We start from the raw sequence: 22981 nt of genomic DNA, 5'->3' as shown, positions 1-22981 counted from the left end.
CTTTTTATTTCCGTATGTCATGTCTTAATGGATGTGTAAATAATTAGTTATCTTGTTTTCGTAGTAATCAAAGATATTAACATTTTAAGGGTGCAACATGGCGTTATAGGTTTAAACTCCAATGCTCTCGTTATATATATATATATATATATATATATATAGGGGCAAGATCCTTTGACACCGGTGTCAAATTTTGAAATTTGACACCAACCGTTGATTGGCGGAAATCAACGGTTGGGATTTGGTGTCAAATTTTAAAATTTGACACCGGTGTCAAAGGATCCTACCTCATATAGAGGCATGATCATTTGACACCAGTGGCTCTCAGACGAGGTCCATTACATCAAAAAAGATTAATGGTGTCACATGCTTACAAATCAGAGTTATTGATCTTTCTTTATCTAATGACATGACTCTCAGATGAGGTGTCAAATTTCAAATTTATCGTCATTTATATATATATATATATATATATATATATATATATATATATATATATATATAAACAAAGAAGAAATTAAACTTTTCTTTTTTTACTTATATTAATCGAGAATTGAGCCTTTTAAAAAAAAAAATTAGGCTCAAATTTATAAATCAATAAAACTTTGTTAACATAAATCTGGTTAAGAAAATAACTTAACATAAATTTGTTATTATTATCTTCTGAATTAATAAGCCAAACATAAATGTTTAATATTAACTCATTTAGTAAATGAGTCAAAATTTCCCATTCATTGAGTTGTTATCCAACTAGCCCCAACGAGGTATCTTAACTCATTTTGGCAACCCTAGCTCCATGTGCTGGTGAACTGTGAGACTTGTATATATATAACCCATATATATATATATATATATATATATATATATATATATATATATATATATATATATATATATATATATAGTATGACTTGTAAACATGACTAATGTTTTACACATGAAATCTTTCCATCCATCGATCTTCAACCACTTGATTCCTTTCATCTGGTCAATCTTCATTAATTTGAGTATTTGACTTACCTTTTTCATAGGCTTTTTTACCCTTATAACCTTTAATTAATAATTAATTACCAATTTGACCTTCATTTGAAACTAATTCGAAAATTTAACCCCTTCAGAAAACATAACACCAATCTGCCCATGTTTGACCGTTGACCATGAAGCCTACCCGGGTACACCCCTCCCTACCCTGGTATTTTTTGAAATTTTTTATCTACCCGGGTAGAGAGGGGTGTACCCGGGTAGAGTTCTTGAATCTGGAAAAATGGTTGAATTAGTTACCCGGGTAAGAAGGGTTGTACCCGGGTAAACATCCAGAGTAGCGTTTTTATATAACCGAGATGCTAAAAAGTTTCTTTTTCCAATTCATATTCTCCTCGGATTTATATTTCTATCAGGTTAATGAAAACGCAAAAAATTAAAATTAATACAACATTACCATGTAATTGTATCCCCTAGTTTCTCTAATCTTCCTCAACATCATTTGGATTCAGCTTCCAGTATAAGAGTCCCAATTCTGCAAAACTCACCATTTTTCTGCAACGTCACAACTAAGTAAAACTATAGATAGATAGATAGAGATAGAGTAATGATCTGCTAATTAGTTGATGGAAACAAATTCATTAGGGCTGCCATGACGAGGAAGCCTTGGATCTTCGTTGCTATCGTCCATGAACTATGCTTGTCACAGTTTTTTTCATTTATATAAATACGCTACTCTGGATGTTTACCCGGGTACAACCCTTCTTACCCGGGTAACTAATTCAACCATTTTTCCAGATTCAAGAACTCTACCCGGGTACACCCCTCTCTACCCGGGTAGATAAAAAATTTCAAAAAATACCAGGGTAGGGATGGGTGTACCCGGGTAGGCTTCATGGTCAACGGTCAAACAGGGGCAGATTGGTGTTATGTATTCTGAAGGAGTTAAATTTTCGAATTAATTTCAAATGAAGGTCAAATTAATAATTAATTATTAATTAAAGGTTATAAGGGTAAAAAAGCCTTCTTCATGAGATGGTTCTGTCCATATACATTAATTACGCGCGCATGCTATAGACTCATGTTATCTTTAATTACTTGGAGTTAGTTCGAAATAAATGTCAGTTTCTATAGGAGTTGCGTCAAACAATTGGAGCTTTCGAGAAATCTCAGTGACCATCCATTATCGAGGAAGAGTTTTGCCAGAGCAAATGAATTGCTTACAGCTGCGATACACTAGATCATATGGCAAGGAGGGACGATTAATATTTACTAGCTAGAGCAATTTTAGATAAAGCTATTGTAATACTATATACTATGATGTAAATTATATAGATTAACATTGTATTTTACTTTAATTATTGCTAATTATTTCACCCTTACTATATACGTACAAGTTTTTTATATGTTATATATCTTTATGATTTATATTAAAAAAGCTATTAAATTTCCATTAAAAAGTAATTTTGTTTAATTATTATTGTGCATGAGTTAAGTCAACAAAATATATTTCCTAAAATCTTTTCAAATGTAAATAAATAAAATGTTAAAAAATAAATTAATTTTGATATATTGTTATCATTTTTACTAATGATCATTTTATCAACACTTTCACCCTAATTATGCATTTAATAATATATTATCACATTATTTAATGAGTCTGACGTTAAAATAATTAAATTTATTAAATAATATAGTTAGATGCCAGTGTAAAATATTTCATTGACAATGGATCAAAATTAAATTATTTTAAATAATATCTATAATAATTAAATTTATTTAATAATATTATAATATATGATTATATGATACTGTTATTGACAATAACTTAAAATTAAATTTCATAAAATAATTTATATCCTATGTATTTGATAACTTCTCAAATATTTACATAATAATGGTTGATCTCCTGGCGAGAATCATGCCAAAAGTAAAAAATAAAATAAAAAATCTGATTAGTAAATGATATTATTTACCCATTAATTCATGAGGGGCATTCCAATAGGCAAGACGCACGAAGAGTACCTGTTGTTGTGATTGCAGCTCAACTGCTCAAGCAAGAGGCACCTAATTAAACTGAATTTTCTATAATAATAATTTCAAATGACTCTCGGTCATTTTTTATTTAGGAAAACCTATTACTCAGGCGGGTCTTGAGAAAAACCCATAAGAAACATCACATGCAATTGGAGGAAAGAATATAGAAAAAGAAAGAGTTTCTTATGAAATTTAAAATCGTACGCTCTCATTACATGTTTTATATATTAACTTGATCAATTAAATTGTTTCAAAGAAGCTAATGATTGATTATTTTTTAAATAGTTTAACATTTTTTATAATAATTTAAACTTTTTAATTATTTCTGTTAAGGTTAAAAATATGTTGACAAAAGTCAAGATTAATCATCCTTAAAATTTACTTAGTAAGGCTCATGAGTTGGGTCAAATTTTTAAAGACTTACATAAATATATAAGAAAAGTATTTGTCCTTTTAAATAACACAACTTATGTTATTTCACTCTCACAAAGAAGCGAGACCCATATCTTTATTTATTTTTTCACTCTCTCTCTCTCATTATCTATCTCTTTATCTCATTTAAAATGATACAATTTTACATTCTTGAAAATGACACACTTTTTTCTAAATATAAACATAATAAGGTATTATGTGCTTTTAAAATTGCTCTTTTGAAACTTCGTTAATAAGATAACCACAATAAAATGAATGATTACTGTTATAAATAATGGTTAGTCAATTAAAGTTTTTATCATCCATTTTTTAATGAAATAATCTCAGTTGTCTATTGTCGAGAGAAGCTAGTCAAAAATTAGTTTTGGCAGAGAGGAATACAACGTAGGATTTTATTAATTTCATGTAATAGAAGATAATCTCTCTCATGCTATAGAGACAATCATGTGTGAAACCCACCTACTTATAGAAAAAAAAAAGATAAAAAAAAAACACAAAAATCAATATATGTGTAGGAGATAAAAACACTCTCCTACAACGTAAGAATATATTTTCCCTACAACATATCAACAATGGTCGGTAAAAGGCATATTCTTTTCTTAGATAACTTGTGTGCATGGACGAATAAGATATGAAATATATATCTCAACCTATAAAATACATAATTAAATAAATATATTCCATATTTGATAAAAAAAAAAAAAAAAGTATTTTGACAACACGTGACCCTTGCCAAAAGAAAAAAAAAAATTAATGCTACCACGCCTGTGACAAATAGAGGGCAGAGACAATACATAAAAAACCACGTGCGCTAATTTATGACACATTTTCAAATTTCAGCAGTTTTCTACTCTGCCTCTTGTGTGTGGGGCTTCGCCGACATACATGACCCGTCAAAAAAAGACAGTATTATACGTGTGAAAAATGAAAGACATTAAAAATTTCTTCCACTATATGTTAACAGCTCCCCTCTCTCATGGCCTCACAAATGGTTTAATAAAAAATGGAAAATTGTCACTCCTGCATAAAATGTGTGTTGTTGGGTATTCAACCATTTAAATGAACACTCGTATACCTATCATTCCTGTAGAGAGATACAATCCTAAATATGTAGACCCACCCTAACTGTCATGTACAAGTGTATTGGTTAATAGTTATCTGACCTCTGCAAAAACAATGTGTGCCCAGACAGGACACATATTTGCATAACCTCGTCACTGCTCATCCAAGGTAACTTCTTTTTCGAAGAGGGAGAGCTGTGCCTAGTGCCTATAAACAGAGGAGGCTATAGAAAAAAAGTGGTATGAATGCGTTGTCAAGCTGTGCCGTGTAGGCCTCCAACAAACCACTTGCAGTCACAGCTAGAAGTAGAGAGAACCAATGCTGCAAAAAGTTGGTAACAAAGAAATCAAAAATAAAATAAAATCATAATAATCCCAAGAAAAAATAATCAAGAATAGCAGGCTTCTCTCACCTAGCTATTCATTTCATTTTCTTAACGATAAATGGCAATTTCTTGTACATTTCCCTATTAAACGAGAAATTAAAAAGATGAAACTGCACTTTAAAGTCCTCGGAATTTGCACCTTGGCAGTATAGGGGTGGCTTTTCCATTCCTCTCGCTCCCTTTTGAGGAGGGAGGGGTCTAGGAAAAATTGAAACGGAGAGGACAATCGTCCCTTAAGCGGGGCCTGGCTCGCACATGTGTGAGTAGGGGAAAAGGAGTGCAAGTACTCCCTTAGAGCATACTATACGTGGAATCTGAATTCTGACCTAACTCCACATGCAGCAGTTGGCTTATATGCATGAATCTCGGAGAACAATGCTTGGCAACAAGGTTCCTAACTCATTGGTGCAAGAAATTGTTCGAGGTCAGTGGTAACAAAAATAAGGACTATATAAAGCTGTGGGACTTATATGAACCAGGGTCATGTGGAACAAGAATGACAAGGGATTTTTCTATGCAAAGAGTGACATAAGACCTGAAGTACTGAATTGAGATATCTTATATGTTATCAAGGAAAAACCAAGCTAGTCAGATGGTTCCAGTAGATCAGTTATGCTGGCAAATCAAGTTCCTTCTATACAACACTTGGTCATCGACTCTATTACTATTGGGTTTACTAACATGCATACTTACCAAACCCAACCCGTCCTGCAAATATGTAAACACACACACGCACACAGAGAGGCAAAGAGAAAAGAATACCTGAGTGAGAATGTATCCAGTCGACGCTAAGAGTGGAAGGAGTAAAGAGCAAGCAGCAAGTACAGACGTTATACCAGCTGCAGTACCTTCGACCGTTTTCTCTGGCAAGTGAGAAAGCTACACATTCACATCATGCAATGGAATACTGATAAAAATAATTAATAATGAAAATACTTACTGCCAGTTTTACTCCACCTCAAAACACCATACTTGTGCCCAACCATTGATGCCTAAACAAAATAGAGAATCAATTACTATAAATTAAAAATAAAAATAAGTCTATGAATTATTAAAAAAAGCCACCATCAAGAGAACAACTCCGTTTTGTTTTTCTGGAAAAACAAATATCATAAAAGAAAATAAAAATTTTTAATGCTTCTGTTCAGTCTCTGACTTGTTCACAAGATAAAAGGGTATCTACATAATCATCACCCTTAACAGCCTTGCTAGAGATTAATCAATCTACTTCTACATGGAAAACTGTTCACAATTATTGCAAGCAGTCAAATTTCTCGTAGAAAAAATTATCATGCTTTAGTTATTCATGAAAAATCATCTTGATTCCCAAAATTGGGAGTAACTTCATTGTTCCAAAATCATTGCAGACTTGAAGTGACAAATTTCCAGATTGATTCAGGTTCTTGCATTTATGGTTTAAACATTGTTGATTGATCCAAAACAGTTACATGTATATATCACACTTGACCTTATGCACGATACAATCAACCTTTTTCCTTTTATAGAAGAAGATGCAATTCACCTATTGACAATGTTTAAATTTAGAAATTTATGCTGGTTAATTGCAATAGCCCGAAGTTCAGGGGGTGTGTACATTCCCCCTCCACCAGAAAAACTTACCATTGTATCTCCAATTCCTAGGCTCAATATTCCCGCAAAAGGTGCAAGAGGCCGATCATTATACCCAGAAGACATCCAAATAGGAAGTGCACATCCCAGTAGGAGTGAGAAATGGCTGAGCAAAGCATATATCATCATGAAAGGGAACTAAACGAAGCTCCTATGCATCATAAACAGTAAGCTCCATAATGGAAAAGGACATAATACCTGACAATAAGAAGATCAGAGTCTCGGTGATCAGTGAATGCATTCATAAATTGATTAATTGGCTGTCCCAAAGGCCAGATTCTCCACACCTGGGTCAAACAATTTTAATGCAAAAGCAACCAAGAAAATGTGTAAATGTTTCAACAAATCTTCATGAAATTCAAAACTCTAATGTTAATGGCATTTTTAGGAAAATTGTTCCAGTAGAATGTGTCCTAATTACATACTCTTACCCCTTTCTCCTTCCCTTCTGCTATCAATACATGGACTATTGCACACACATCTCACAGGACTCACTCAAATAAACCCTTCTTGGGCACATAAAGATACCCCTTAAATGGTTGATTGTTTCTTTCATAGAAGTTCTTCAAATTTTAAGTATCTAGAATTTAGATTTTGATTCCTTCTGCACTATTGACATAATCAACAATAAACAATGAAACAAACAACATCCTTTCAAAATATGATACCACTACTGCTAAGTTGAATGTGCATAGCAAGATACTTACTCGAATAATTTCTAATGTCAAGAAAACCGCCAAAGCTGCACCAAAAGCTAGATCAAGAAATTTTGGCTGAAAGCAATATAACAGTGAGCATTATAGCTGACAGAAAGTAGTACCATGGACAAACATAAAATATATACCAAAACTAGTAGTGACACCTACAATGCAGATGTCAAGAAAAAAAAATATGAATGTTTACAAACATAATATGGCATGATCACTCTTTGTCCTTTTATATTTCTTAACCATAAAATGAAATCTAACTTTAAAAATAACATGTAAAAAAATTAACAAAAAAAGTTCTTAGAAGAAGGAACTGGGGGTAAAAGGAGGGACTCTATGATAAATATGAGAATAAGATTTCCTTTTTTCAGGACTCCAAGGGGGAAATGCCTAGATACCACCTGAACTTTACCTTATTTTGATGGTCTCACCTATAATATTCAGATCCAGGTGAGAGGTCCTTAAACTTTCTAAAATTTGCTAAAAGATCCTTTGTCCACTAAGAAAACTTGTCCATATTATTTGGAAAAGAAAAAGGAAAAAAATTCTTCTTTTTATTTATATTCTATTTGCAAGAAAGAGAAACTATTAAATAATTAAAAAAATAAATTAAAATGAGCAAAAAAAATTAATTTTTTTCACAAAGTAATATGAACAAATTAGAGATTATCATGTGCATTAATCAATAGGTAGAAGTCATATGATGGATGGTTTTCATTTAACATATATATATGGAAGGGTCTATTTACAAGTTTCAGAAAGTTACAGTAAAGGACCTTTCATCCAGATTTGAAAGTTAATGGTGACTATTTCAAAATGAGGTAAAGTCTAGGGAGTGTTTGGATATTTTTTTCCCCTACATTCAATTATATCAAAAACAAGGCACTGGAGTTTTATGAAAAAGAAAATGGATAATGGATACCAAGTGGCAGAATCCCTTTTCTATAGCAGCATAGATAACATGCAACCATTTAGACCCAAATCACCTGGAAGATAAGGGCAGGCGAAAACATCAAGACTGCCACCAGATGGTAGTATTTCCGCAACAGAATTCTCTCAATCTTACTGTTCTTGGAGATGTTATAGAATCGCAAAACAGAAACACAAATTATACACACCCAATAGATACATAATGACAGTCTTTTGGATGGCTCTGAGAAAACAAAGGATAGCACCCTGCAAAGAGATGTTTCAAAAGTGAAATGGTATAATATAAAGTGAGAAACAGTTGTTTTACACAAAATAATTTGAACCTGAGACTATCATCATAGTCATAATTGTATTTTAACAAACCTAGACAAGGCTTAGCAACTGAATTGTCAGAAACTCTAAATTTAGTTGAATTATACTCAGTTTCTGCTATCACTACTAGTTTCTCTCCATACAATATGATACCTGTTCATGATACAGGAGGGCATAATACTCGGGCTGCACGTACAGCAAACATAAGAAACCACATTGTTTGGAGAATTGTGTTCAGATTTTTAAGATACCCGCATTCATATAAAAACAGTAGTCGATATTAGGTGGCAATCTACATGCTTCATTCTGCAGATGTGTGTGAATTGCAGTGGAATCAGATGCTATGACACTATTCTTCATTCCACAGTTTCTGGTAGAATAAACAGCTTACATTACCTTATCCCATAACATGTAAGCATGCATCATGTCATATATCCTGTTCAATTTATAGCTAATAAAACTATTTTCCTAGCATCCTACTATTATCACTTCCATAATATATCAGAATCAGATGACATCTGAAAACATCAGTAACAGGCAACTAACAAAATAATCCACCTATATTAGATATTGATGTGATACCAGAAAAAAGGATGCGTGTCAAAGTCCCTCACAAACTGCATCCATGATGGTACAACCACGATCAGGACAAATCCAAGGGAAGCAATAAACATAAGAGATCTCCCAATCTCATAGTATCTTCTTGCTTCAGCAGAAGCTGTATTTATAGACCACTCCCATATTTGGAGAATATATTTCAAAGCTATTGGAAATAGCAGAAGACCAAGCACAATCCCCTGCAGTAACAGTAGACAACTTTAACTGATCTAGCTATACTACTAAAAAGAAATTTTTTGACTTAAGGATCAATACCTGAATTATAATGTTTATTTCACTTCGACTTATTTCATATTCTGCAGCAACCAAATCTGATGACACCAATAGTCCACGTAGCTGTTCAAACAATGTAATCACCAATAAAATATATAAACGGGTGATTTATCAAGAAACAATATGATTTTAAAAAACACTAACCTTTTTAACAGTAAGAAACAACATGTCACCAAAATAGAGAACAATACCAGCAGACACCAAAAATGCTTCGCCTGGAATCAGAAGGGAAACTATGACCATTAAAAGAACATAAAACTAAAGACCCTAATCAACCATACTATTGTGCTGGCAGTAATGCAGCATTTATGCATATTTCAGATAAGGGTGAGAAATGAACAAAGCTATTGACCAAAGTACAAACAATTCCAGCAACCCTGTTCATTTATAATGTTTATTTGCCGATCAATTGATATGACATTGTCTCCATGGATCAGATTTGGTAAAATAGCAAGTGCACTCATCTTTCATAGTTAAGCAACAACCTCATCATGTAAAGTGTATGTATGTTACTTGAAAAATGAAACTATGATCGGTGAAAATTATTTCTATTCAGCCGAATGAATGACTGATTTCCATTCCATCAAATTCAAAGACTCCATGAACTATAGAAAGAGATCAATTGCAAGCTTAGCTTTCTCTCTTAACTTATAATCCCATATCAGTTGTGAAAGGAGTAAAAACCCAAATACCAAGAAAATTAGGCGACCAAGAGAACAGGTGTAAAACGTACCGATGGAAGCACAAGAAGGGAAAGTTCTGAGGAAATACTGAATCAACTTCACGGATGCTAATCCATGACAAAAGAGCCAGGAAAGCTTCAGTGCCGGGTTCAACCCTGCAAAGGAAGAGGCAATGACAATGACAGTATAAGTTAAATGCATATTCCTTGCGTATATAACACGAATATTTATTTGATTCAAAAGTCCAAAAAAGCTTCAACGCAACACATTACCAAGTTGAGATTTTGTGGTAAGCGCCGCAATGCAGACAAGAGCTTGAAAGAAAATGAAACATAAGCTAAACCTAACACCCCAATGAGAACGACGCCGTAGAGACAAGGCGAGGAACAAAAGCACACCGACGACGCTGGCAGATGTGGCCCAGTATTGCAATGTCAGATAGTGAAGCTCTATACATTAAAAAAATTTACATATCACGAAATCGCGAAATAACAGGCAATGAATCGCGTAATATAGGAAGAGGAATGATAAAAGGGATTGCAATGAAGGGAAAAGCAGCACCTTCGAGTTGAAATTGAGCGAGTGAGAATCCCCGTGATGACTGTACCAACTTGGAGAGAATAAGAGAAGGGAGAGTGACAGCGCCGAGCAGAATCCCCGATGAAGCACCCGGCCTGAAACGGAATTAACCGATCAATTGATACATAGAGAGAGAGAGAGAGAGAGAGAGGAAGAGAGATAGAGAGAGAGAATACCTACCTGGTTTGGAAAGGGGAAGGGGAAAAATTGGAAGACTCGAAGGAGATCTCGAGGAAGAAGGAGGCGATGGTGAGGAGAGAGAGAGCGACACCATGGAAGAGGAGAGAGAGAGGGAGGGAGTAGAGGATCCACGAGATGAACAATAGCACCACAACTCTCTCGCCGTTCAAAAACGACGTCGTCATGGAAGAGGAACACGGGAATTGGGGGGTTTTACGCGGGAAGAGGAAGAAGAAGAAGAAGAGATGACACACGGAAGTTAGAATTGCTATTCCAGTTAATATTGATTAATTCCATCATCAGTTAATGTTAGATCAACGAACTTTCCGATTTTCAAACTTTAATCTTAGATTACAATTTTTATAGACTTAGTCACGTCAAGAAAAAAGAATTTAGGAACTGTGAGAATGAGAATATGCTGCGTGCGACCAAAAGAAAATGAATGTACTATGCTATCATTCATTATTTGGTTTTGGGTTGGTGATGCCCTGAGTTGTGCTGGGCCTCCTGTGGTCTTTTCGAGGCCCTAATTCGAATAGGCTCTTATGACTTGTGACCTTATCTGATTGGTTTAGCCAACTTTCTTTTCGGAATGAAAAATGCTAAAAAGCACGAAAATAATTATTATGAAACATTTCCCCCTAAGGGTTAGGGGTATAAATTAAGGGTTTTGTATCTATAATTTAACATGACCACAACAACTTTCCTACACACACAACATTTTGTGGGACCCACAATTTTTGAAACCAAAAAAAAAAAAAAAAACTCTGGCACGCAAAACGAATCTCTATAACATAACACAATCACTTTTCCTACAACATAACTCTTATTAAACCCATAAATTAATTAGGTTAGTTTAGGTTTGAGTTTAAATAAGTCATACATATATAAAATATTTTGAGTCTGACATATTCTATTAGCCTATGTAAACTAAATAATAGGTCTATTTGACCTATATTAAAAAAATCTAAAGGCTTAGCCTAAAATTATTTAAAAGTTTTCAAAAATTATTAAAAAAAGCATAGGCAAGTTATGGGCTTCAAAAGAGGTTCATTGATAGGTTAATTACTCCTCAAATTCAAATTTATTTTGTAAAATATCTTCTCTAACTCAGTTTTTACTCCTAAATACAGTTTGTTGATAAATTGAGCTGGAGCCATCATAAATATGGGAATTAGCATAGTACTGGAAAATTTAGCTAGATTTATTAATTGTGAACTCAATGGGTTGAATTGCTCTTGCATGAAATCTAAGACCCAAACCAAGAAGAAGCCCAATTCAGCAAAGAAAGAAACTAGAAGGAAAAAAAAAACATAATATACAAAAAGGAGACAAGAAATCAGTTACAGTACGGGAGCAGAAAAAGCAACTAATCAGATGCAGACACGTCAGCAACAGCAGAGAATGTGGGAACAACACCTTAGTGTGAAGAATCGGCTCAGAATTTTGTGCAAAAGAAGAAGGGGACCATAACATGTTAGGGCTGAGCTGACATGGAGCAATGCTCTGATTGGAGAGGATTTGAAAAATGTGAACCTTTGATCCAAAAAGTGGCTGGGATTGCAAGCTAATACCCTTTACAAAAAGGGAGAGGGCGAGAGGATCATCTTCAACCTTGGGCAATAGACAATTTAGGGTGGGAAGTATTCCCTTTGTATTTTTCTAAGAGTAAATACCATTTTCGATCCTCAACAAATTTTACGATGCCCGCTTTAGTCCCTAGCAAATAAAAAGGCTATTTGTAGTCCCTAAGAAATTCAAAGTGTATCCATTTTAGTCCTTTTGAGGAACTAATGTGGTCTTTTTTGAATTTATGAGGGACCGCGATTTCAACTAAATGGGTCCATTTTGAATTTCTTAGGGACCACGAATAACCTTTTTATTTGTGAAGAACTAAAGCGGGCATCGTGAAATTTGCTGAGGACCAAAAAAGGTATTTACCCTTTTTCTAGTTTTTATCATGCTCCTTATGAGCTAAATTTCTTAAGTAGGTTGAGGGTGAGGTAGAAGTAACCCTCTTTGTCTTAGAATTTTCTTGTAATGAAACCTTATTTTCCTTAATGAACTATGAGTTGTTTCTTAGTTTAATGATCTGATTTTATGGTTTGCAACCTCATCCTAGGACCACTTGTTCGATGAAACCTCACTAAGTAGTGTGGAGCGAAGTTAGAAATCTTAGGATATTTTACTCTGATTAAGGGGAATATCCAAAAAGGGAAACAATGTCTCGTGTAAATCACTTTTCCTAGTGATCCCTTCAGCCATACTCTTTTGAGAATGCAAACTTGATCTCCTAGATTATTGAATTGAAGAATTTCAAGTGTGATTTGGTGCAACAGGCCACTACTCAAGATTATGCGGAATAAGCCGTAATGGTGACAGAAGCATAGTTCATGTTTGAGTTCATGTAACATTACAGGATTAACCAAGAGGGTGAAAATATTAATCCCAAAACCTATTGTTTTTTCTCCCTGAACACTTTTATTTTAAATTACTCAATATTCACAATTGCTCTTGATAAAATTTGACTCGATGTTAGTTTATTGTTCTTTGTTCTTTCTGGCACCTGTTTTTTACTTCTACAAAAATTCGAATCTCTTATTTGTTTATCTCGTCACATTTAAAGTTCTGTGAAGGTTAAGAAAGCCACCCGACATTAGTCTACTTAGAATGGTTAGCCTTGTTTGACTAGCTAATAGAAAATGTTCCTTGATGGATTCTATCCAAGAACAACTGCTCTTTGATTTTTTTTCTATTTTCTATTTTTTGATTTCCTTTTAAAACATAACTTTTACATTTGTTCCTTGAGGACGATAATCTAGGGCTCATATTAACCCTGTATTGCTTGACGTGTGTGCTTGCGCATCTTGGGAAGAGTTGCTCCTAAGTAAGATTAATTGCTCCTCGAAGGAATATTTTCTTGTTATTCATATGCTTTTTGCTCCTATATTATACCAAAGCACCTCTCGGCCCGACAAGCAGGCAGCTTGTAACCTGATTTTATAAAAATAGAGCTAGACTATAAACCTAAATGAGCTATTTTTAAGGTTCGAGTTTATTCTATTTTATTGAATATATTATACCAAACCCGATATGATGTAAGCTAAGCTATAAACCTAGATAAAACGTCTGGTCATTTGCACCCTACTTTCCTCTACTTTTACAATTCATTGTTTTTTTTTAGTCTCCTCAATTTCATCCTTCGGACTAGTCTGATTTAAGTACTATCGAACTCAAAGCGGAGGCAGCTCTCCCAAAACCATTTTTTTCATTCTCAGAGCTCAAACTCAAGGCCTCTAATTAAGGAACACAAACTCCTTACCACTTGTACCAATAGTATTCAGTACAATTCATTGCTTTTGGTGTACGGCTTTGTTTTCTATTTGATGGACGGTGGTAGTTAGAAATTAATGATTTGGTGGAAGTTAGAAATTAACTTTCCTTCATAATCAAGCAAGATGAAAAATAACATTTTCTCCTCCCTTGATACCTAATGGTTGATAATTGTCACTCTTTTAGTTGTTTATTCCTTTAAAATTTCTACTAGACCTAGAAGTACTAATGTCAATTACAAGATATTGTACAACACCTAACATAACAACCCACCCACGCTTATGCAACACGTTCTACAAACATCGATGAAAGACTGAGCCATGTCAAGGGAACAAGTGGGCAAATATATATTGGACCATACCCCATTAGTGACGCACCTAAAACCCAAATTTCAATGCATTTGGAGTTTGTTACGTCAAAAACCAAACATTCATCACAACAAACAACTAACTTACATCAAGTATTGACCAAGACACTTGGGAGAGATCAAGACAGAGCTATAAAAAATCTCATATTTGCTCTTCATTAGTCAAAGAAAAATTCACAAAACTAGAGGCAAGAAGCAAACCTCGATCAAAAGGAATATTACAATGTAAATGGATGAACAACGTTCCCATCAACTTGTATTTGTTGTGTCCTTAATACACCTCAAACTTTTAAAAAGGGATATTTTTCTCCCTATGAAGAAACATAATAAAATGAACACAAAAATACGATAACCAATTGCCATAAGAAACAAAACCAACAAATTTTTCCACTTGGAATTCTTGTCGAGGGAGATATTGTACACACTTTGGAGAGCTTGAAATCCAGATATGCTCCTTACCTGCCCAACTGCAAAGGAGGTTCCTAGGTACTCATTCTCCAATAGCCCCTATGTGATGAAGACAAGTAAATGCTTCAATACAAATTCATCTAGGGAAAAAGATTAAATCATCTACAAAATTTAGAAGTCAACTATAACGATGACCCGTTTGGATGAGCTTTTTTTTCTCAAGAAGTTGCTTTTTTTTTTTGAAAAAAAGAACTTTTCATTTTTAGTTCGTTTGGATGTCTGCTTTAAAAAAAAGCAGAAGTCACAAAAAAAGTCAAAAACCTACTTTTTTCTGAAGTTAAAAATTTTAACTTTTAAAAAAAGCAGAAGTCAAAAGTCAAATATTTTTTTCAAAATCTAAATATTTTTATAAAAATATAAATAGCTTTAACTTTTGTAAAAAGGACTTCTAAAATAAAAAAGAGATAAAAGTTACTTTTTTTCAAAAGTGCAAACAAACGGGCTCTAAGTTTTTGAACTTAAATCTCAACAAAAATCAGAATCAAACATAAAAGTCATGGTCAATTCAGAATTAACTCTCTAGCAGTACATATCTAATTACCTGAATAGAGTATGTATGAAAGGCTATATAGGACATTGGATACATCCACACTGGTCCAGGCAAAGCATTTCGAATTCTAAAATAGCCTGCCGAAAGCATCATGACCACCTGAAATGGCATTACATATGCGTCAGTAGTTAGTTCAGGAAATACATAAGTCCTTGTGTAATCATGGCCATGAAGTGAAAATATAGACTGGTAGTAGTTGAACAGCATGTAACTTTTGTTAATATTTTACGTCTACAAAATAAATGGACCATGGAACTCACATGTACGCACAACAGTGTCAAGACACTCCAAAAAACATCTTGCCACAAGGTAGCCACAACTAGCATAATTCCTTCATTCACTAACAGAGTCATGAAAAAATTCAGCACAAAGTACATTAACAAGCTGAACTGATCTTCCAGCCCTACGAGGAAGTAGAAGACTAAACTTGAGGAAATGGAGATGAGAAAAAGAAATGGGATGCTGGATAAGAGCTGCGCAAGTAAAAATACTAATGTACTGGAATGCTGATTTGATTCTTCACAGGCATATATCTGCAAAAGAACATATTATTTTAACTTCGTCAACTTTTCAAAGAGTGCAGAGTGAAACTGTAGTAAATCCATTATCCAATCCTTAAAATAAAATAAAAAGGATATGTATATTACAACCAATAATATATTTAAGCATGTAAATTGTAATCTATTTTTCAGTTTTGCTCTTGGAGGAATCACATATGAAGTACTTGTTCACCGAACACGGAAGAGACAAGACGAAACCTTCCACAATCATATTACTTGCTACATGTTTCTTGGTTTCAATTTTCAAAGTTCGATTTTGAGGAGTACCAAATGCCAGATTTACTAAACACAGAGAAGAGACACTACAAATACTAGCAATTAATTGTACTTTGAAAAATATATAACTTACCACCTCAATACATTCTGTCAGCAATTTTCATAGTCATACAGTTACTGCATAGTTTATCACCTAAAATGCAAACAATAGGTTGTTTCTACCATGAAATTACAATACTTTTGCCAGTCTCAGTGCTATTAAAAAGAAGATCGATCCATAAGTTGATTTAAACTTATAATGAGCTAGTAAAATCACCAAATAAATTAAGCCATTATGTTATGTGGTTGAGATCTGTAATTCTGCATAGACCAATGCATTATACATAAGAAATAATCCACAATGAAAACAATTTAAAAACACTTGCCAAAAGGTACTTCATTTTATGCATAATAAGCATATCAAGGCAAACCACAAACCAATAAATTTTGGTAAAGTGAAACGGGCACAAAATTACCTTGATTTCTTTCATAAGTGCAGGCACCCTAGCAATGCTTAGAAGGGAACAAAATGATACAAATACAAAAATTGCTGCAACTCTTGTCTGCAAGGCCAGAGAAGGTAAAATTTAATTCATACACATCATGAGTATATCTAGAATTGTAGGCATATGTAAATGTAGATATGAACTACAAGAGATATACATTGAAAGAAAAAATGCAATTGTCATGTCAAGACTCACCACAACAGAAGACAAAGAATGCCCCAGACCAGAAAATACAGTACCAATACACAGAGTGAGAAGCATGTAAAGAATAAGATGAAGCCAGTAATATTTCCATTCCCTTGACACGACTAATAAAGATCTCCATGTCAGGACAGCTATCCGAGTAGCATTGCTAGCTTTGCCTTTGCTTTTGAGAGCTGCACCTTCCTGGGAAATCAAGCAGGTTTAAAAAAGACACCAAAAGTTAACATCCCAACATTGACTGGCCTTAAATGCATTAGAGCAAAATAAAGCCTAAAATAAATCTCTAAGGAGGATATGATTTGCAAATCCCATACAAGATAAATAAGCTAGTCATTTCTCTACAAGATAAAATCCTAAGTCAGCCCAAGTCCTTCAACTATCTCTATAGTATTTATCCATTGGCCTATGCAGAATGTCTCAGTTTACAAATTTCAAAAAACAAATATATATAATGGCCGTCAATTGAAGCTTGGTTTTCTTACCCGTTAGTTCCAAACCAATAATATTTGCCTAACCTATTTATAGCATGCTCATCCACATTAAGATTATAGGATTGAATGTTCTACAAAATTGTAAATCTTTTACTGTCTGTATTGGGCTATCTATGAATAATTGTTATTGTGATAAAAAATTTCAATCTACCACTAAACATAATTGTTCAAATGATCAGTACACATAATACATTAAAATCAATGTGAATGATAGCTCTGCATTGGCAACATCCAACATGTAATACTGTATTTGTGAAAGAAGGGAGAAATGGTGAAACTACCAGTCCACATTAACAGAAGATCTAACTCAAATAATTTAAGAAGCTATATATGTTTTCCTCTGTTTCAGAAGTTATAATATACCTTCTCAGTGAGTTTAAGAATCATAGTTTCAACAGCAGCTGCATCTGCAGATGACTTATAAGTTGCTTCAAGTGTGCGTATAGCAACAGCAGTGTCCATGTTAACAGAAGAAAAATCTCCATTGTCATCCTATTACGATGATAGTGTTAATAACATATCATAAAAAAGTATAATCTAACATTAATAATGCAGTGAACACATCAATCAGCAATCCACTTGAAACAATTACCTGCCAGTTTTTACACATCGCAATTATCCTGTCAAAATCTGTATTAATTGCGCGTAGAAAGTGATCAGAAGGACTTTGCATGATTGGGCAAGGAAATCCAGCATTTGAGAAGTGCTTCATCAACATAAAATCATAGCAGTCAGTAACAAGATACGTATTCCATTCACTACCAAAGAAGGTTAGCAAAAAAAGGAAGTTCTTGACAATCTTGAAACACACTCATCTTCCAATGGTCACTTTTAACTAATAAATAATAACCTTAGGGAGCAATAAAAATTAAAAAATCAATGCCCTTATATTTTTTATTTGGTAGACAAAACGCAATTACTTAACTCATCCTAATCAAATTTCATGCACAAGAGCAAGGAGGTATAGAAGGTAAGTTACCTGCAAGCAAGCTAATGTTTCTCCAAAGAACAGGGTATTTCCATTTGAAAGCAAACATATACGGTCAAAAAGACCAAAGACTTCTGTACTGCTCTGATAGATAGTTACGATCAGAGTGCAACCAGTGCTAGCAAGTCTCTTCAATGTAACCATCATTAAAAGTGCCGAGACACTGAAAAAAATTAATAAATGATGAAAAGGGTGTTAACAAAAATCACTCAAAAATGTGGAATAAAATTAAGCAAATGATAGAGAATTATTACAATAAAAGGAAACCTGTTCAAATGATAAAGAGGTTCATCTATAAATAATATACGTGGTCTCATCACGAGCTCCCTGGCAATGCTAACAAGCCTTCTCTCCCCACTAGGAAGTCCCTTCATATAACAATGTCCACCTATGAGTTTATTTGCGCGATCACCTAAAGACATTGCGTGTATAGCATCCTCTACCACACTCTTTTTCTGACAAAAGAAACCAGGAAGTTGAAGTAGGGCTGAATAATATAGAAACTCCCGGACAGTGAGGGATCCAATCAGAGTTGTTTCTCTCTCCACATAACCCTGAAAGTTAAGAAATTTTTTTGTTCATTATACACGTATAAGTAGTGCAACCTAAAAATGAACAACAATTATAAACCAGGTAAAGAACAAGTCTCAGACATCTAGCATCATGTAATCTCCTAGTGGTCCCTCTTATGCAAATAAACTTCTATAGTCGAGTAAGAAGTGCAAATAATTTAACTTGTTAAGAAGTGCACCAATGCACAATGTAAAAATCAGAAATAGAAAATGCTTATTTCTCAAAGACTAAAGCTTTGCAAAGATATTTTTAAACTTACTTACACATCCATTCTTCAATAATGATTGCTCACCTTAAAATCAATATACAATACGAAAGCATGGCTACGAAGGAAAGGTAGATTAGGTACAATCAGATTGACCACTATAAACACAAAAGAAATTCAGATATTAAACAGCCAATGAGATACTGAACTCACATATGATCCATAGGGCATGTGCGATCTTGCTCCATTCACAAACACTTCACCATACATCCTGGCTGAAGGATGCAATCTTCCTGAAGTGAAGAGAAAATTCAATTTTAGGTTTGACTATTTAAATATACATGGGAAGATCATGAAATGCTTAATAGGAAAGGCCAAAGGAAGCATGTTTCAATACCTGCAATGGCTCGTAATAAAGTAGATTTCCCTGATTTAGCAGGACCCATAATAACAGTCATTGTCCCTGGTAACGCATAACCAGTTGAACTCTTGATAACCTTATCAGAGTACTTCCTTTTTCCCTTTATTGTAATAGTCAAATCTTTCCAGGCAACAGAAGCACCAGCGATTTTCCGTGGAATAACAGCACCACCCTCCGGTAGATGCGGGGATGGCAGGGACCCACTGTTGAGCTTAGAGAGAGAGGGAGAAGCTGGTGTTGTTGCAACATTAATAGAGTCACCACCTTCCTCAACTCTAACATCGATATCAGTATCCTCCCACTCAGGTGAATCCTCAAATGAGATGGGCTGCCTGAGTGAACCAGGTTTACGCAGGTAGAAAAAGTTACTTGATGGCACCCTACTTGCCGGGCTGCTAGCTGATGATGATGAAGACCTATAGTTATCTGATTGAGACTGTATTTCTTCCATGATTTTCAATTTTTTCCTTATATCAAATCTTAGACATCATTTTACAAGTAGCAGAGTTCTCCTTATAGCATACTAATTCAACTGTGCAGTCAAACTGTTAGCAATACAAATCTCTCATATACAACATTTTCTGTCCGTAGAGAACACTGACTATCAACAGCCTGCCATGCAAATCACAAATCAAAATTAAAAAGAAAGAAACAAAAGGGAACAAAATTTTAAGGCCAAGTTTCCAATTTTATCTAATCTCATTTATGAAACAAAACGCAGCAACTACATTGACAATCAGGACAATGCAATGAACTAAAGTGTCTATCTAATTTCACTCTTTTTCGTGGATAATAAACATACTATTAATATCAATAATTAATAATGCAAAACCCAGTGAAATAACAGGGTGAAAAAACAAAATGGGAACTTGAAAAAAAGCCAAAAATAATAATAATTGTAAAGAACCAATTCAACCCAAAAGCTTAAGCCAGTGAGTGAGGGCTTTTTATCGGTTTATACTATTCTCTAACACGCCCCCTCACACGAGAGCCCACTGGACTTGAAGAGTGGAATGCAAGGGCCACTTACCTATGCGAAGAAAGAAATTCCACTAGAAAGAAAGTGGGGCGGTGAGAATCGAATACAAGACATTAGCCTCTGATACCATATAAATAACCAATTCAACCCAAAAACTTAAAGCTAGTGAGTGAAGACTTTTTAATGATTTATACTATTCTCTGACAATAACAATAACAATGGCAGAACATTAACAAGTATGAGGGGGCATGAAGGGATAGGGGGAGGAAAAGCCATGGATTCCATCAGAGAATACAGACATGCCCTAACTCTCCAGCTCCACTGACACAAAACCCATAATTGTTTTTCATGAAAAGTTGAACAAATAACAGAAAAATAAAACCTTGAACCCGGGATTTCCCATTAGGACTGCCCCTGCACTCAACTAGGCCTTAGAAACCTCTTTCACAAACCAAACTATTATTCGTTTACCACTTTATGGAACCAAAAACAAAGCTTCAATAAAACAGAACGAATATAAAGACAGGAATGAACAAATAAAATGAGAAAAAGGAAGATTCCACGGTTAGTGCTGAGTTAAACTGAGCAAACAACAAAAACCCGCACAGCAACAGACAGAGAGTGAACGACACGGGTCATACCTGGATCTAAGGAAAGCACTGAAGAGTGAAAGAGAAAGAACTGAGGAGAAAGAGAGAGCAGAAGAAGCTGATTGACACTACTCTTTGCTTTGTAACTCGTATAAAGACAAGCGGGTGATTTGACCCGCACAACTCGGGTTTTTGTAATGCTTTGCTTCTTTGTTCGCGGTTTGCATCTCAGTGTCTCTCACTTTATCTTCTTCTTCTCTCTCTCTCTCTCTTTTTTCTTTTTTCTTTTTCTTTTGCTATGTTTTCCCCTTCTTGTCTTTTCTCTTGTAGTGTGGAACATGCTTAGTGTTCCATTTACCTTTTTGCTAAGACAAGTGTAATGATGTTGGTTACAAAGTGCCAGCACGACAATTCAACAGGTGCGTGCCACCTCTTAAACTCTAACCCTTTTTAATTTGAACACATCACCCTATTGATGTAATAATAACATAATTACCAATTTACAATGGCTCCAAGATAAATGTCAAGAAGAGAGTAGTTCTGAATCAATTGTGGACAGTGGCCGAGCCGCCCAAAAATTTAGGTAGTGTCAAAAAATTTGACATATTAAATTATTAAAATATTTATTATAATTATATAAATTTATCAAAGAAAAAATTTACTATGAATTCTAACATAGTTATTTAAATTATGTACTAAATAATGTCACATAATATTGAAAATTAAATGAACGATTATCGTTGATTATATATCAAAGTAAACATATAAAAATGCACTAACCTTTTCGGTAAACATTTCAAACATGAGAATTTCATTTTCCTCCGACAACATAATAAGTAATGAGCCAAACATTATTCTAAGGTAAAATTTTTGTGATTAAGTTTAGAAATAGATCAACTAATCATTTTTGTGATTAAGTTTAGAAGTCTTTTTTTAAAATAATAGGAGTAAGAATAAATAACATAATTGATAAGAATAAAGCAGGAAAAAAAATATACATGGTAAAAAATAAAAAAAGGTAAAATATAAAAATAACCATACTATACATGTTCCTTATTATTTGTTTGCGTTTAGATAGTTTGTTGTTACTTTGTATTGAGTATTTAATTTTCTATTTAGGTGATGCCAAATTACAATTTTTACCTTAATTAATTATAATTAATTATATAATAAGTAAAAAAAAAAAAAGGTACCAAGGCACCTGCTGGCTTGGCCGTAGCTCCGTCGTTGATTGGGGAGTTATGTAACTGTAGTTAATTACAATTGTTTGAAAAAGACTTCATAGTGCTGTTTAATAAGAATAATATATACATATATTATATGTATATAGTTATACGTAGTTATATAGTTATACATACATACACACATATGTATATATAAACATGTTTGCACAATATTATTTAAAACACCTTACTCTCATAAATTGGTGCATGTGCTGGAGCCTAAAACTTGACAGTTATATTTGTCCATAAGTGATGCACTTGAGGTTATTAAGTGTAATTCGAGATTCTGTTTAAGTTATTCATGATCTCACTTAATTAGATAATTATTTTGACCTGAAGTTAAATTGGTTCTGGGTCATAGAAACTAGATTCAGTATATTTTTAAGGCTTGGTTGAATGGTTCCGATTAGTTTAATCTTACTCCACATTTAAATAATATTTTAAATCTTATAAATTTAAA

At 33.8% G+C, this 22981-nt stretch overlaps 2 protein-coding genes across 3 annotated transcripts; both read right to left on the bottom strand.

The window, feature by feature from the left end:
- Nucleotides 1-4177: 4177 nt before the first annotated feature.
- On the bottom strand, nucleotides 4178-11137 carry LOC133301325 (dolichol kinase EVAN). Its single transcript, XM_061500953.1, has 14 exons — nucleotides 10809-11137; nucleotides 10611-10723; nucleotides 10322-10498; nucleotides 10100-10204; nucleotides 9511-9581; nucleotides 9349-9429; nucleotides 9058-9272; nucleotides 8220-8409; nucleotides 7234-7299; nucleotides 6725-6813; nucleotides 6518-6632; nucleotides 5838-5889; nucleotides 5660-5760; nucleotides 4178-4833 (listed from the first exon to the last, which is right to left on the bottom strand). Exons 1-14 carry the CDS (start codon nucleotides 10991-10993, stop codon nucleotides 4720-4722), a joined length of 1674 nt encoding a protein of 557 aa, XP_061356937.1. The 5' UTR covers nucleotides 10994-11137; the 3' UTR covers nucleotides 4178-4719.
- A 3526-nt stretch (nucleotides 11138-14663) lies between these two features.
- LOC133301324 (ABC transporter G family member 3) lies at nucleotides 14664-21575 on the bottom strand. 2 transcript variants are annotated; one of them, XM_061500952.1, is made up of 12 exons: nucleotides 21341-21575; nucleotides 19706-20330; nucleotides 19522-19601; nucleotides 18798-19084; nucleotides 18522-18693; nucleotides 18135-18248; nucleotides 17906-18034; nucleotides 17043-17234; nucleotides 16818-16904; nucleotides 15787-16059; nucleotides 15518-15625; nucleotides 14664-15015 (listed from the first exon to the last, which is right to left on the bottom strand). In XM_061500952.1, the coding sequence occupies exons 2-12, from the start codon at nucleotides 20178-20180 to the stop codon at nucleotides 14758-14760; spliced, it is 2175 nt and encodes a 724-aa protein (XP_061356936.1). In that variant the 5' UTR covers nucleotides 20181-20330; nucleotides 21341-21575; the 3' UTR covers nucleotides 14664-14757. The 2 variants fall into 2 exon arrangements, with proteins under 2 accessions (XP_061356936.1, XP_061356935.1); XM_061500951.1 differs by having other exon boundaries at nucleotides 19706-20341; nucleotides 21350-21575.
- Between the last annotated feature and the right edge of the window lie 1406 nt (nucleotides 21576-22981).

This window comes from Gastrolobium bilobum, unplaced genomic scaffold, assembly GCF_033153095.1.
Source record: "Gastrolobium bilobum isolate Gb01-03AN ecotype WA unplaced genomic scaffold, APGP_CSIRO_Gbil_v1 utg12879, whole genome shotgun sequence".
Taxonomy (NCBI): domain Eukaryota; kingdom Viridiplantae; phylum Streptophyta; class Magnoliopsida; order Fabales; family Fabaceae; genus Gastrolobium; species Gastrolobium bilobum.
Note: the sequence above shows the minus strand (reverse complement) of the source record. Positions and strands in the feature narration are given on the sequence as shown.